Below are 17,355 nucleotides of genomic sequence, written 5' to 3'. Positions count from 1 at the left end.
TAATAATAATAGCAAATCAAAACAAAACAAAACAAAACAGGGCTCCACAGTCCTTATTTTCTAGGAAAACCACCTGATCTTCAGTAAATTTTTGAATGACCTAAAGATGGGAGTCACACAAATCTCTGGAGGAAGATTATTCCAGAGGATTTTTTTTTCTTACTGTTTGCTTTCTGGTTATTGTTTATGGAGTGTAAGCTTTGAGGATTGACTCTTTCAGTGGATAAAGAGTGAGGAAAAAAATACCTAATTATTTAAAGCCCCCATATTATTTCAGACGTTGGACACAGCATGTCAGTTGATTAGGAGAATGTCAAGTCAGAAAAAGCTCATCTCTTTTATTCAACTGATTCTCCAAGACAAGCCAGAAGTTCATTATTGCAGGCAAGCTTTGTTTATTGAATGCAATGCCCTGCATCCTGGCTTCCTCTGAACCTTCAAAGCTTAGAATAGCTTTTAAAATCAGAATCAAGGCAACTGAGTCAACTGTTTATGAGTTTGTAATTTCAGATTGGGTCTGAATATAGGGCAGAAGGATTTGTAAACACAAATCCCACCTCTGCAACCATCAATCCCTATGGAACGTATGAATCTAATCCCTCCCCACCACTACTCCTTCAACCATCAGTCACCTGCTTGCTTGTCAATGCAGAATCCTTCTTTGACTTCCAACCAGTTGGAGCAAGGGCAATATCACTATCAGGATATAGGCCTTGGTACATATTAAACCTGCCAGTAAAAAAGTAAAATCATTTTGGTAAATTATTACTCCTTGTTATCTACTCCAATTCATTTCATTTGAAGATGATTATAGGAGAAACTTGAGTGTAACAGGCAAAGGATTCCTAAATTGTCGTACATTCTCCCCCATTTTTGGGCCTGCGAAATAATTTATATTCCAGATATAAATTGGTCATATGGTAAGTCACATATGAGCAGTGTATGGACACAAGCAGATCCCACACAAAGGACGCTAAACTCCAACTTTACTCCACCTCAGAACAAAAATACCACAGGTTCCCTTTGAAGAATACCATCTCCTTGCTATTTGCACAATTGTGCCAATGCCTCTGTGGGTTTCCATATCACCACATACAGTCTTCTGACTATGGAATGGCCCAAAATGAACAATCCCCATGGCACTGTTTGGTCGTTGCTGTTTACTCACCACTTCTCTTCCAAGTTCCTCAGGACTAATATTTGAGCAGTGACCAAAATGGGAAGAGTGACTGATGGTAACTTTGGAATCTCACGGATGACATATTCATCACAATGCAGCAGTTTTTCTGGATAAGACAAAGTACATACCAGACATCTGACTCTGGGCCACACTTAGTGGTCATATCATTATAGCATTGTTATCTTTCGTGCAATTCTGAAAGAGCCATACTATTTATTTATTTTTTAGTCTTGTAAAGAAGCCTGAAAAAGAGTTTGAAAGAACAGCAAAGAGGTGCTCTTGTGAAAGATCCAAAGCACTTCTTCCCATGCTTTTTTGAAAATTTAAAGCTCTCAGGTTGAGTTCTTCTCAAATTGGCTTGAGCAAACCAGACTTGGAAGCATTTACAAGCAGCCAAAACCAGGAGGAGACCAGGAGCTTTCTGCTGAGAATTTTAAAGGCAATACTGCCCTTTCTCCCCTTTGTCTCAAACAGAAGGCCCATCCAGACTAGTAAAGCAGGAGCACAAGACGGACAGAAGCAAGGAGGTAAGCTTCAATAGTGAATCATCCCTGGGCCTATCTCTAGCCTTCTGAGATAGAATGAGAGACTTGCTTGCGGCATACCGGGTGGAATAGGGCTCAAGAAGTAAGTTCGGACACACTCGTTGATCTGCATTTGCTGAATCCTGGGATCTAGCTCTTTTTTAATATCTTCTACAGTCAGGCAGAAAAGGAGTGGGGCTTCTGCATTGTGTAGCCTGAGGAAGTTCCTGAAGTACTCAAAATGGAGCGAGTTCTGCATCACTTCAGAGAGAGTTCTAGGAAGGAAAGAGAGATGAGGAAGCTCAAGAGGCTGTTTTTCCATAAAGCTACAATCTCGGAGATGGCGGTGGAGTCCATTTAAAAACCACTTAAAAACACATAACAGTAATATCAATAAAAGATGATGCAGAAGCATATTACACGAGGCCTAGAAATTTAATTTTAAGCAAAAGAGGATGTTTTTAAACAAAAGATATGATTTGTCAATAATTATACAATTATTGACAAACCATTTGGTAATGAAAATTATACAATTATTGATAAATCATATTGTAATGAAAACTACTACTTTATTAATACTTAACAGAAAAGTATTTATTTACTCCCCCTTATAGAACAGTACATACTCTTTTGTTTAAAATCAAATTTCCAAGCTTCATGAAAAGAGTGTGGGGATTAAGACATTAGAGACATGTGGTTTAATACCCCGTCCCCCTTTAAAGGGTAGTGATGTGGTTTAACACACACCCTTTTGAGGGATACTTTTGAGTCAGTGCTGACTTCCAGCAACAACCTGGACATGTCCCTGCAGGGTGTTTGTTTGTTTGCAAGATTTCAGATGTAGTGTGCTGTTGCCTCTTTTCTAGGGCTGAGAGAGAATGACTGGTGCAAGGTAACCCAGCTGGGTCTCTATCTGTATATATAAAAAGGATGTAGGTATGTATGTATGTTTGTTCAAGCGTAACTCTGGAACGCCTCGAGCAATTCCAACCAAACTTCATACACAGATGACTTACCCTCTGGAAACAAATACTGTGAGGGTAAGACACCCCTAACACTCCTCTGTGTGTGTGTGTGTGTTTGTGTTCCAGCATAACCCTGAAACACCTCAAATGGAGACAAACACTGTGGGACACCCTTAACACCCCTCGGTTTGTGTGTGTGTGTGTGTGTGTGTGTGTGTGTGTGTGTTCCAGCATAACTCTGAAACACCTCAAGCAATTTCAACCAAACTTGGTATACAGATGACTTTCTGGAAAAAAATATTGCAGGGGTAAGACACCTTTAACACTCCTTGGGGCAGGGGTGGGTTCTAATTACCTTTACTACTGGATCGCAATGGGATTGCAGATTTTCAAAGCAATACTAGCTTTACAATGCAATCTTATATATGTTCACTTGATTAAATTCAACAGGCTTTAGTCCTGAAAAAAGTATGCATAGGAGTATAGCAATAAATGCTTAAAAAAACAAAAGGTGGCAAGAAGTGGTGGCCGAATAATTATATAGGGCACTGGTGCCAATATTATACCTCCCTGCCTCTTTGAAAAATTAGATGAGCCCACCAAAACATGGTGTTGATAGTGTAGAATGAGCAACCAGCAAGGATTAGATCAGACCTGACAACTTAATGTATTACACAAAGCTCCCATTGGTAGCAATGGAGGCTACTGTTTAAATAAAAACAAAACAGCTTTAGGGAAAATATCTTAACCTGGAGTTTGTGAAAGAAAGGAGGAAGAAGTTTACTCCCTCACTCCATCCCAAATTCTCTGATCCATATTTCTTTCTTTCTTTCTTTCTTTCTTTCTTTCTTTCTTTCTTTCTTTCTTTCTTTCTTTCTTTCTTTCTTTCTTTCTTTCCTTCCTTCCTTCCTTCCTTCCTTCCTTCCTTCTTTCCAGCTGCTACATGTTGAGGAAAATCTATTTGGCTAAGAATTGGAATGAAAGAGACGAATGTATCCTTCTGGATGGATGAGATAAATACCTGGGCTTTGAAATGGGTTTCCTAACCACAGCCTTCCTCAGGAAGGAGAAACTTGATCTGGCCCATTGGAGACTCCTTTTGGGAACCACTGGCCGAACAAACACTTCTGTAAAAAAAATAACAGGACATTTCCAGGTAAGTACAAGCTCTGCCTTATCTGATTTGGAGATGGGCAAGATGCATCACCTGAAGATGAGCGTAGAAGACTTGAAACTCATATTAAAACTTCAATTCACCTGGGCATTAGGAAATATAGATTAGGATCTGTTCACACAACAAAATAAACTCCCCACTAATTAATTAATTGACATAATTATTGGCCATTTTAGATGCTTCCAGCTCTCTCCTGCTGCAATTGCAGTATCAGAAGCCATGATGGCACAGTGGTTAGAATGCAATATTGCAGGCTGTATTATCGTATGTGGTGGACATGTGTCGAAGGAAAAAAATATTGGGCAAAAATGACGCAGCAACATATTGATTTAAAACCTGAACTATTCCTGTTGGGGATTCTACCAGAAGCTTATAATAAAGAAAATGTATACTTGATTATTCATGTAATAACTGCAGCTAGAATTGTATTTGTACAAAATTGGAAAAGTGAGGAGATCCCTATGGATGAAAATGTGATTAAGAAAATATTAGAATGTGCAGAAATGAATAGATTAACACTTTCAATTAAAGGAAAGGAAGAATCTGATGATTAAAATATATGGGAGTTATTTTATCAGTGGCTAGAGAATAAATATGAAAGTAATGTATTATAAAGGTAAACAAGTTAAGAAGAGAAATGTAATAATAGTAGGTAAGTTAAGTATTAGTAGTAATACAAGAATAGATACAAATAAAAAATATGTACTCCAATGACACACTGTTTAATGAAAGAAGAAATGTTTGCATTAAGAGATAAAAAATGTTATATATATATACAAAGAATGCACAGGCAAACTCTGCCTACAGTCTGGAGTTCAATCATGCCAGGCTCAAGGTTGCTCAGCCTTCCATCTTTCTGAGATTAGTAAAATGAGGACCCAGATTGTTGGGGCAATAACCAAATAATGTTGACATTGTAAACCACCCAGAGAGTGTGGTAAAGCAGAGTTCCCTAACCTACCTGCTTTTGCGGACTGGTGGTGGTAGGGAAAGAGGATGGATCCACGCAAGTGGCGGGCATGCACGTCTGCCACTCACACAAATGGAACATGCATTCACATGCTCGCCCATTGCTTGCGAAGAGGGGATGTGTGTGCACATCCACTTCACAGCCCATTTCTGATTTGCTCAAGGCCTGGTAGTGGATAGCAGCTGGGGGTTGTGGATCCCTGCTGTAAAGCACTATGAGACGGTATATACTGTAAGTGTAAATGCTATTATTACTGCTAATTTATACTAACTGGACATTACCACCTTCCAGCACCAGGTGCCCAGCAAAAGAGGCTGCATTTCCCTTTGCTGAGTGGTCAGCAAACTGGGGTGGTTCTTAAAGGGAACACATCCCATCTCCTGTTAGACATACCAGCAAGGCGGGAGGATAGGCAGAGGACACAAAATATGGGGCTATGATTCCAAGAGACAAGCTGCCATGATGGACCGACTGAACACCTGCATATTATTTTTTATTATTTTATTTGAGAGGGAAGATATATATTTTTAAATGGGAAATATAGCTAACAATACCCAAGCAGATATTGACTGAGGCATTTCCCTTATCAACTAATAATAACTGGCAGGTTATAAGTGGCTGCCATTTCTCCACCAGCCTCACCCTCTTACAAACAATTAGATTTTTTCTGTTCCTGCAGTATCTTGTATCATCAGACTATCTTACTTCATTTCAATGGTGAAATCATAAAATTTGGGCAACAAGAGTCTGAACTGCTGGTACCCTGAAAATATGATATCCTTGCAGAATCTCAAGACTGCTGCAGGAAATTCAGGTAGTCCTCATTTAGTGACTGCCTGATTTAGCAATGGTTTCCAGTTCTGAAAGTGATGAAAAAGTAGCTTTACAACCAATCATCATATTTACGACTTTCACAGAGTTGTAAAGGTGAGGAAAGCTGAAGTAGGATAATAAACACAATCATGGTTTCACTTTGTGGCTGCTTTGCTTAATGATCATGCCTCTAGTCTCAGTTGGGGTTGGTAAACAAGGAGTATCTGTACTTTATTTTTAGATGCCTCCAGATGTCCCCCCCCCCCATTTTGAGATATTAAGGTAACAGAAGGCCACCAATACACCCTAATTATCTCTATTGGGATTTCTATTCCATTTTCTTCCATATTGCTGGTGAACCAGAAGAATTCCTCTTGATTCCAGTGCTCCAAGAACTCACTGCCTGATGGACATCTTTTGCAGAACTCCCGGAAGTTCTTGCTAAGAAGTTCCACAGCCATCTTGGGATTCAGCCGAGCCAGCTCTTCAAATGTCATGCTGCCATAATCTGTTGTTGTGGGCAGGGGGAGAAAGTGGGAACAAGCATGGCAGTCATTAGTGGTTTTGAGCTACTCAAGTTGGCTACTCAGGATTTGTTTAAGTTATGGGGAAAGAAGTTACAACTCAGATGTAATTCAGTGCACCATGAAATTGCAGGTGATTTTGTGATTTTTTTGGGGGGGAGTCACAAAAGGTTCAACCATGCATTTTAATCCCTCTAGTTCCATTTTTGCAAACAGTTTTGCCCAATCAGGAAGCAGACTCTAATTCAATCCAGCTAGCTTTGCTCTCTGAGCTGCCTAATGCTGCCCCAGTTCCAAAGAACTAGCTCTGGTGGTTCCAGAGATGAATCACTGCAAACCTGATCTGTTTACACTTCTGAGAACTGGGTCGAAATCTACCTCAGGACATCTAAATTTAAACCCAGGTCAAACAAATAGCTGTAAGAGATCTGCAGCAGTAGTGGCCTGTTTCACATAGCATGCTAAGCAGGGGTGAAATGCTCCCAGTTCGGACTGGATCGCCCAATCCGGTAGCGATGGCGGTAGGTGGTTCAGAGAACCGGTAGCAAAAATCCCTGCCCCCCCCGCCCCAGCTGAGCCACGCAATCATCAGAGGCTTTTTTTTTTTTTTTACTTTTAAAAGCATTTTTTCTTCGGCTGAAAAAACGCTTTTAAAAGTTTAAAAAAAAGGCTCTGATGATCGCATGGCTCAGCTGGGATTGTCAGAACCTTTTAAAAGCATTTTTTTAAACAACCAAAGAGGTCGAAGAGGTTGTAAAAAATGCTTTTAAAATGTTCTGGCGATCAGGCAACTCAGCTGGGATCGTCAGAACCCTTTAAAAACTTTTTTTCCTCTGGCGATCCCAGCTGAGTTGCCTGATCATCACAGGATTTTAAAGGCATTTTTTTACAACCTCTTGTAAGGTGCTTTCTTCAAATCTGCTTTTGAAAGTAAAAAAAAAAAGTTGGCCATGCCCACCCAGTCACATTACCACCACCACCACCAAGCCACGCCCACAGAACCGGTAGTAACAAATTTTACATTTCACCCCGATGCTAAGCCAGTGGCTGACTTCCCACAACCAATCACAGATTACCCCATCCCATTGTAGCTTAACCAAGCATGCTGTGTATCAATGTACCCCAAATATATTCTAAATTGCTAACCCGGCAAGGAGTCAGATCTTGTTCTCCAATTAAACACTGCTTTTGCTGAGCAAACTTTGTCAATTTACCCATCTGTGGCGCAACAGGCTCCAATTCCATGAAAATAGAGCCTCCAGTGCTCAGGTCCTGAATGCCCAACAGTCGCCAGTGGTCTTGTGTCAGCAGGTCAATGTCTCTCATGCCAGCTAAGGCCTGACTCAGATGCAAGGATTCAATGATCCTTCTGATCAGCCGCAGGTTCTCAGTTCTGTCATATGGCTCTTCTGCATTTGGTTTCTTTTCCTTGCCACTCTGTGGAAGAAAATATAAACATATAAAGCTTTTGACTCAGTAGTACATGATAAACTTCTCCTCAAACTAAAATCCTATGGCATTTCGGGACCTCTTCACAATTGGATAAATGCCTTCCTGTCAAACAGACAACAAGTGGTCAAAATTGGCAGCGCTATATCAAATCCTGTTCCTGTCAAAAGTGGCGTTCCCCAAGATAGTGTTCTTGGACCAACGCTCTTCATACTATACATAAATGATCTCTGTGACCTTATCTCAAGTTATTGTGTTCTCTTTGCTGACAATGTCAAACTATTTAATACCACTAACAATACTTCTACCCTTCAAGAAGACCTCGACTTTATTTCCGATTGGTCTAAAACTTGGCAACTCCAAATCTCAACCAGCAAATGCTCAGTCTTACATATTGGAAAAAAGAACCCTATCAACAAGTACAAACTTGATGGTCATTACCTTACTGATGACCCCCACCCTGCCAAAGATCTTGGAGTTTTCATATCAAATGACCTAAATGCCAAAGCCCACTGCAACTACATAGCAAAAAAGGCTCTAAGAGTTGTAAACCTAATTTTATGCAGCTTCTTTTCCAAAAACTCTACACTACTAACCAGAGCATACAAAACATTTGCCAGACCTATTCTTGAATACAGCTCATCCGTCTGGAACCCATACCACATCTCTGACATTAATACAATCGAACACGTCCAGAAATATTTTACTAGAAGAGTTCTTCGCTCCTCCAAAAACAACAAAATACCTTATACTACCAGACTAGAAATCCTGGGATTAGAAAATTTAGAACTCCGCCAACTTCGACATGACCTGTGTTTAACACACAAAATCATCTACTGCAATATCCTTCCTGTAAAAGACTACTTCAGCTTCAATTGCAATAATACAAGAGCAAACAATAGATTCAAACTTAATGTCAACCGCTTCAAACTTGATTGCAGAAAATATGACTTCTGTAACAGAGTTGTTAACGCTTGGAACTCATTACCTGACTCCATAGTCTCTACTCAAAATCCCAAAATCTTCAACCAAAAACTGTCTACTATTGACCTCACCCCATTCCTAAGAGGACTATAAGGGGCGTGCATAAGAGCACAAAAGTGCCTACCGTTCCTGTCCTATTGTTCCCTTCATTATATCAAATTAACATAGCTGTTGCATACTTTTACTTATATATATATATATATTTCTTTCATGATATGTTGTTTTTATTTATGACGATGTTTGTGTATACTGTTGTGACAAAATAAAGTAAAAAAAAAAAGTAAATAATACACCTGCTTATTCAAAGCAGTGAATGTTGAAATACTACACACTGAGAGTTTGAGGCAGATCCGTACAGAACTTTTCCCCCTCAGACTCTGAGATTAGACTACCAGATCTAGGCTGCAAAAGTCACAGTGAGATCGATAAACCCTCCATGAAACTCTAAATCTTCGATGCTTCCAAGTGATCACTGAAACTTTTTTCAGCCCAGATCTGGTAGGCCTATTCTGAGAGACCTGGGGGCAGTATGTTCGTTCTGAATCCTACCCTTTCCAATGTTCTACTTGCTTTCTATAGGCTTGTCAGTTGTTGTTTTTTAAATTATTGGTTTTGGGTCATCGAAGCCAGTAGCTGAATAATCAGGAGTGCTTGAAGAAATGGAAATATCTGTCTGCTAAAACTGACTGCTTTTTGCAAACAGTGCCTTGAAGGACTGCTTTTGACTATAGCTCTGGCCTATTCCAATTGAAAGCACCAGGCTTGAGCTATTCTGATGGCCTTTAATTGAAACTAATTTTTAAAAGCTTGTTTCAACAGGCAACAGACCCTCATGGCACATGTTCTAACATCTAACATCCATTCCTTCTGAAATCTGATAACTTTTCTGCTCCAAGATTTTACGGGTAGTCCCCAACTTACAACAGTTCATTTACTGACCATTCAAAGTTACAATACACTGAAAAAAAGTGACTTATATTCATTTTTCGCACTTACAACCATTGCAGCAACCCCGTGGTCATGTGATCAAAATTCAGACATTTGGCAATTGATTCATATTTATGACGGTTGCAATGTTCCAGGGTCACCTGATCACCTTTTGTGACCTTCTGACAAGCAAAGTCAATGGAGAAACCAAATTCACTTAACAATCATGTTACTAATTTAACACTTCCAATGATTCACTTGACAAATGTGGCAAGAAAGATCTTAAAATGTGGAGCAAAATTCACTTAACAAATGTCTCACTTAGCAACAGAAATGTTGGGTCCCATTGTGGTTGTAAGTCGAGGTTTTGTTTTCTTTGCATTGTATTTGGGTCCCTTACTTGTCTCTCCCACCTGAACTAAAGATCTCCATAGCTCCCTCTTACCACATAATACAGGAACATTTTGTCATCATTCTGAAGAAACTCTTCATAGAGGAAGCTGAGTATCTAAAATGAACATAAAAACAACACCCAAGTAAATGATTTTCTTTCAGTTTTACAATAATTAATTAATTAGCAGTGACTAGATCGGGGTAGTCAACCTTTTTATACCTACCGCCCACTTTTGTATCTCTGTTAGTAGTAAAATTTTCTAACCGCCCACCACCCATGTATCGTTGTCTGTGCATGCTTCTCGCGCATCGTGGATTGGGTTTGGGGTCAGGGGCACCGGCTACAGCTCTGCTTGTCTGTTACAGTTGGGTGGTGTGGGGGGAGATGCGCGAGCTATTCTGGAACTAGGCTCTTTTATTTGCGGTCGCACTATAGCGCCATTCAGTTTCACTTATGTAACATGAACTAAACTTCAGCACGGGCGATACAAATAGTATATTTTCAGAAATTTTAATTGTCATGGGGAATTTTATGAAAACCTAATGAAAATGTTTTTAAATAATGATATGAAAATTTTTTTAAAAGTCAATTAAATTAAAAAAAAGGAAAGTGCTTCAGTATCGGACAAAACCCCAACCACCCGCCATGAAAGCTGGAACGCCCACTAGTGGGCGGTAGGGACCAGGTTGACTACCACTTGCCTAGATATTGGTCCTTTCCTTACTGTTGAATACTGTTTTCTCCTCCCATTTTTTGAAAATTTGATGCTTCCATTGCCAATCCTTATTTTGCCTCTATTGCGTCTGTTCCTCCTAACTTCCTTGCAAGCAATGGGTGAAAAAGCCTAGCATTTTATTTACCTTGGGTCTGCCTTTGGACAGTTTTGGAATAAGGGGGAACCCTGCAGAAAGTAAATGTTGCCAGAGCAACATTTATAAATGTGCCAGAGCACATTTTTGCCATGTTAGTTACAAGTGGTGAAGCACCTTTTCTATCTGTATGGCAAACCATAGGTATTGCGTGCATCATAGCCCCAGGAACTAGCAAAGCTGCTGAAAGATTAGGTTGCTTTGGCTGGGAAAAGGACAGAGATGATGATCTTCCCACCTTACAGACTTCCTTCTGTGCTTTCAGGACCCAGGGAATCACATGACCAGAAGGCAGGAGATTCTGCAAACTCTGGAGTGTTGTTAGTTTCAGGGGCAGATGCCAATTGTTGCTCTGCGTCAGATACAGCTCACAAATCCTTTCCCCCATCACGTGGCGCAGAAGGATGTTCCCTTCTCCAAGGGAGCACAACATCATGCGCAAGAAGTCCTCCAGGTCATGCCACAGATCAAGGAGATGAACTTCTACTGCGTAGTTCCGCCGCAGCAAAAACTCCCTGAAGGGGCGTCCGGCACATTTGTCAGCCGTGAGCACCCAAGGAAGGAAGTCTAAACATGGGGGAGACTTGATGAAAGTTTTCAGAGCAAGCATGGAAGGAAACTGCACTACAGGAGTGGAGGAGCGCAATTTGTTGTAGGTGCACTTGTCAGGGAACTCATCTGATACTGGGGAGGTGAAGAACTCGCTTGGGCTGCTTTTGAAGTTCGGCGATTCATCAAAAGACATCACATCTTCAGAGTCCCAGATGCGTTCTTTGTGACAAGGGCTAGGACTTGACAAGCTTTTTCTGGAGAAGGTCAGCTTCTTGGGAACCGGACTACCTTTATATGATTTGGGTTTCTGGCTGCGGCCATCTTTTTTTTTCGCTTTGTGAGAGAGGCTCCTACCTCTGATCTGATCCCAGAGTTCCCTTTTGTTTTTCAAACTGTAGTAGGATTTTGTGTCCAAACTGCTTTCTCGGATGCTCATCGGAGGCAGAGCTATTCCCTTCTGCCTCTGCATGCCAATTTGAAGTGAGCGGTCCTGATATTGATTGAGTAGATGGAGACATGTGGGCTCCTCCTCCATGCTTAATTTGCAATGAATGAAAAAGTTGGGGAGCCAGTAGCTTTCAATCTTGAACAGGGCCACTTTCTGCATCTCGTTTAGAATTTCCCTTCGAGTATGGACGTGTTGCCGGTGAAAGGGAGTCTTTTTCAGAAGTGATTCTGGGAAGAGGAGAACAAACCATAAAAAGAGGACTCAGGAATTTCTTTGTTTATGAAAGGAGGAAAAGAGTCTACCTGAATTCTTTAATCCCATATCGGCTTGTAGATTTCTGATGTTTGGATCAGACCTAAGGAGGCCATAACTGAGCTGCTACTGCCTAGGCAAATCTTTCTGGGAATTTGCTGGCTGGGAATTTTGCAAGTTCAATTTGCGCATATTTGCAGGGATGCCAGTTTGAGGAAGCTCAGATAATCCCAGTGTTCTGCTGCAAGTATTTTCTATGCTTCTGATAGCCAAATCTTCTTCTGTGATTTAAAATGTTAAGGAACATTTCAAGCCTACGCGTGCACAGATTTGTAAAATGACTATATGTCAAAATTATACTCAGGTACCCCCTTCTAGATTCTAAATGTCTGTGTGTTCATATGAAATATTTAACTTGTTAAAGACCTCAGAAGGGCTCCATTATCATACTGTATGTTAGTATGGTGATTATTAACCTTGGTTGGTTCTTTTGTGGTTTTAAGGCTTTTGCAACTTTTATCTGTTTCATTGGTTTGTGGTTCAATATACTATATGAATTCAGAATATTGTTTCATAACATCCACCGAGTGTTATTCTGACCAGGACTACTGAGGGTCATTGAGGGTAAATCCATTATGTTGAATAGAATCTCTGTGTTGTGAGGCAGGTGTGTATGTGTATGTATTGTGCGTGCGTGTGTTTATGTGTGTGCGCAGAGGTTGCCCATGCAAAGAAAAGGGAAAGCAGATGGAGATCTAAGACTTTTTGGAAGCATGGGTTTCATCTTTTTTTAAAAGTTAAAAGTTTTTTATTTATTTTCTCTCTCTCTCTATATATATATATGTAGGTCTTTGGTTATTCGGGTTTTCTCCCGCGTAAAATTGGAAGTGTCTTGGCGACGTTTCGACGAAGTCTCATTCGTCATCTTCAGGCTTCAGCTTCGTGCTCCCAGAAGCACGAAGCTGAAGCCTGAAGATATATATATATATATATATATATATATATATATATATATATATATATATATATATATATATATATATATATATATATATATATATATATATATATATATATATATACACACACACACACACACACACCACACATTTCATCTCTCCTTAAGCAGTGTGTTATCTTGTAGGGAGGCAAGTTACTGACCTACATAGATTTTGCTCTAGAAGGATTTTCATATAACTTTCTTTGAAGAAAGTATAGCCAGCACGGTATGGAACTAGAAAATGACAATTCTGAGTGCAAGATATATGTCACTTACCAACAGTTGTGTTACAGAGAGTGACAACTGTAGACCCTTCCTGCAAGTGGGTGGCCATTAGGATCTGGAACAGTGACACATAGAGATCTTGCTGGGATTCATCTGTTTCATCAATCCCTAGTATCCTTTCTGCAGCAAGCCAGAATTTGGTGAGCTCTTCACCTGTAGAAATTAGAACATTGATTTTGTCACATCTGTAATCCTCAACAATACCAGATACTAGCAAAATAGTTCAAGTCAGTGTTTCTTTCTTTCCTTTTTTGTAAAAAAAAAGAAAAAAAGGTTTACTGCTGAAAATTCTTGAATCTCCCACTGATCTTAAGGAAATATTCCTGCAATAAAGTCAACCTCTGGGGTTGTGGTATTGTGGACCTCTGGTATGAGAACATGGCCAGAGTTGCTGTATCAGTAACATGGGTGGGATAGAAATTCATTGAATGAATGAATGAATGAATGAATTAATTAATTAATTAATTAATTAATGACATAGATAATAGTTCTGTTGTCTAGTCCAAGAGTCAGCAACCTTAAACACTCAAAGAGCCATTTGGACCCATTTCCCACAGAAAAGAAAACACTGGGAGTTACAAACCCTTCCTGTGCCTGACTATTTCTTGAGTGGCCACAAAACTAGCATATGTAGGAGGCTTGGCCAGCGTCGTGATGAAACGGACGTGAACCACGGGAGCTCCAGGGTGAGCGCCAAAAGTCCCCTCGTTATGGGGGTCCGGACTGGACCATAGCTGCCCTGCAGGGGCAGCAAATAAAGAGGGAGCCATTGGAGCGAACAGGGAAGTTGCAAATTCCCTGCAGGTCTGGCTTTTTTCCCTTGACCCAGCAAGGTGGACCACGGCCATCATCAGCTGCCTAAAGTGGGACGGTCACAAAGAATGGGCAGGAGAATAAAGCGGAAATATTGAACAAGATAAGGAAGCTGGGTGAGTTAACACCAGCTCACAAAGAGGCACTTTGGGAGATATTGGCAACAAGCCTTTAAGAAAGAATTTTGAAACAGCGGCTAAATTAAATGGGATATGAAACCGGAAGGAAATAATTAAAGTGATACCTAAAAACTGACAAATTTCACTTGGAACAGAAGTCTAGAGCCCTAAATAAACAGAGGAAAATAAGACTTTTAATTAAATTAAAATTTGAAGAATTTTGAAAGTTTTATTGGCTAATTAAAGATTACATATAAGGAGAAAAAAGAAAGGAACTAAAGAAGGATCTAAAACTGGACTGTAATTGAACATCTCCTATTTCCTCTATTTTTTACATATTTGGAGCAAGCAAAGGATTAAAATTAAACTATTTACTTCAAATGGGACAAATTGGATAAAAAGGGAAACAAATTGAAACAAAAGAGGTGCGGCTCTGTGTTACAGAAACAAAATGGATACTTTGTTAATTGTGAATTGTAACTGTAGACTAAAGAGTGACATTAAAGGCAGAAGAGGAAATACAAGATTGAAAAATCTCTGCGATTATAGAAGAGTTTCAAGGGAGGATTTTACGAACCAGTTGCCTGACCTTTAAGATTCATAACATTCAAGAATAAAGCAGAGAACAACTGGCAACAAGAAAAATAGATAAACAACATCTAAGTGAAGAACAAAAGAAATAACTACAGAACTGGAATATTAATTTGGAACGAGTTACCTCCGGGGTTACCCCAACTCCCCGACCTCCGAACCTTCAAGCAGGAACTGAAGACCTTACTATTTAATCGTGCTGGACTAGCCTGAGTGTATTTTAATTATAATTTTAAATTTTAAGGGTTTTTACGTTGGTCTATGACCTTTTAGTTAATTAGGCCTATTTAATATTTGTTTTAAATTCGTTTTAAATTTGTTATTTATATTATGTATTATTTGTGTTTTTAATAAGGCTGCAAACCGCCCTGAGTCCTTCGGGAGAAGGGCAGTTTAGAAATTAAACTATAAATAAAATAAATAAATAAATAATGATTTAAGAAAAAATCTTAAAACCAGTGATTAAAAATCACTGGTTTAACAGTGAATTATAAAGGAAGAAAGTATTTTCTCAATACAGTTTGTAAAGCACGAGATTTCTACACTAATGTATTAAAGATTGGGAACTCTTTATTAATAGAAGTTAAGTTGAATGGTGAATAGATGGTGGAAAATGTGTAAGACAGAAGAAGGGGAAGGAGAATGTTTAATTCTATTATATATGATTATGATTAATTTTTGTAAATGATTTATTTTGGATATAAAGGTGTCATTTTAGGGATACTATATTTCAGGTATAAAGGAATAGGAAGATGGAATATTGTTTAACTTTGGAGGATAGATAGTAAAATTTAGGAATTTGGATTAAATATTATATTTAAGAGATGGATGTAATGTTGTTATATGGCTAATTAGAATTTAATTGTTATAATAGATATATTTTGGATAAGTTATAGGTGTAATTTTAGGGATACTATATTTCAGGTATAAAGGAATAGGAAGATGGAACGTTGTTTTGATATTGATTGATGAAGGTTGGATATTAAAACTATGTACTTTATTCAAGAACAAACACTAACACAATCGGAAATTTCTGAGAACTCTAGGAGTGGAATGGTCTGATATATAATGGATTGGAAGAAATGTATTTTCTTTGTTTATGAAAGGAGGAAAAGAGGAAAGGAGTGCGAGAAACTTAATGAGCTAAGAAAATATGGAATTTTTAAGCATATGCTGTTAAGCTGATGTGATTTGAGATAAAACTTTAAAAGAATATATAAATATAAGCATGAAAGCATTTGAGACACAAGAAATATTTAACTTGTTAAAGACCTCAGAAGGGCTCCATTATCATACTGTATGTTAGTATGGTGATTATTAACCTTGGTTGGTTCTTTTGTGGTTTTAAGGCTTTTGCAACTTTTATCTGTTTCATTGGTTTGTGGTTCAATATACTATATGAATTCAGAATATTGTTTAACTTTGGAGGATAGATAGTAAAATTTAGGAATTTGGATTAAATATTATATTTAAGAGATGGATGTAATGTTGTTATATGGCTAATTAGAATTTAATTATTATAATAGATATATTTTGGATAAGTTATAGGTGTAATTTTAATAATGTTATTTGATATAAGCAAGGTAAAGTGAAGATTTTAATTATAATTTTAAATTTGTTATTTATATTATGTATTATTTGTGTTTTAATAAGGCTGCAAACCGCCCTGAGTCCTTGGGAGAAGGGCAGTTTAGAAATTAAACTATAAATAAAATAAAATAAATAATGATTTAAGAAAAATCTTAAAACCAGTGATTAAAAATCACTGGTTTAACAGTGAATTATAAAGGAAGAAAGTATAGCCAGCACGGTATGGAACTAGAAAATGACAATTCTGAGTGCAAGATATATGTCACTTACCAACAGTTGTGTTACAGAAACAAAATGGATACTTTGTTAATTGTGAATTGTAACTGTAGACTAAAGAGTGACATTAAAGGCAGAAGAGGAAATACAAGATTGAAAAATCTCTGTGATTATAGAAGAGTTTCAAGGGAGGATTTTACGAACCAGTTGCCTGACCTTTAAGATTCATAACATTCAAGAATAAAGCAGAGAACAACTGGCAACAAGAAAAATAGATAAACAACATCTAAGTGAAGAACAAAAGAAATATCTACAGAACTGGAATATTAATTTGGAACGAGTTACCTCCGGGGTTACCCCAACTCCCCGACCTCCGAACCTTCAAGCAGGAACTGAAGACCTTACTATTTAATCGTGCGGGACTAGCCTGAGTGTATTTTAATTATTACAATTGATATATTGGATATTTGTAATATTATTTGATGTATATAAATGTCAAATGTGAAAAGATGGACTATTGTTTACCCTTGAAGGTTGGACAGAAAATTTAAGAAATTAAGTTGGAAATATGAACTATTTTTGAGAGACTGCTTAAGGAAGAAAGACATTTTAGAAGAACCCTTGGTGAATATTGGAAGATGGAACGTTGTTTTGATATTGATTTTTTTTTTTTTTTTTTTTTTTTTTTTTTTTTTTTTTTTTTTTTTTTTTTTTAC

At 38.3% G+C, this 17,355-nt stretch overlaps 2 protein-coding genes across 3 annotated transcripts in view; one reads left to right on the top strand and one right to left on the bottom strand.

Moving 5' to 3' along the window:
* RNASEL (ribonuclease L) overlaps positions 1-17,355 on the top strand; it is a 107,707-nt gene that overhangs the window by 39,526 nt on the left and 50,826 nt on the right. The window lies entirely within an intron of this gene.
* Positions 1-17,355, bottom strand: part of RGSL1 (regulator of G protein signaling like 1) — a 41,719-nt gene that overhangs the window by 9,473 nt on the left and 14,891 nt on the right. Inside the window, exons 6-14 of the mRNA XM_058174687.1 lie at positions 13,302-13,463; positions 11,012-12,000; positions 9,956-10,018; positions 7,365-7,587; positions 6,027-6,134; positions 3,691-3,796; positions 1,786-1,979; positions 1,169-1,286; positions 633-729 (exon numbers count right to left, since the gene is read on the bottom strand). Coding sequence (XP_058030670.1) covers positions 633-729; positions 1,169-1,286; positions 1,786-1,979; positions 3,691-3,796; positions 6,027-6,134; positions 7,365-7,587; positions 9,956-10,018; positions 11,012-12,000; positions 13,302-13,463 — 2,060 coding nt within the window. The remainder of the gene's footprint in view (positions 1-632; positions 730-1,168; positions 1,287-1,785; positions 1,980-3,690; positions 3,797-6,026; positions 6,135-7,364; positions 7,588-9,955; positions 10,019-11,011; positions 12,001-13,301; positions 13,464-17,355) is intronic.

Source organism: Ahaetulla prasina, chromosome 3, assembly GCF_028640845.1.
Source record: "Ahaetulla prasina isolate Xishuangbanna chromosome 3, ASM2864084v1, whole genome shotgun sequence".
Taxonomy (NCBI): domain Eukaryota; kingdom Metazoa; phylum Chordata; class Lepidosauria; order Squamata; family Colubridae; genus Ahaetulla; species Ahaetulla prasina.
The sequence above is the reverse complement of the archived record's forward strand: the minus strand, read 5'-3'. Positions and strand labels throughout refer to the sequence as shown.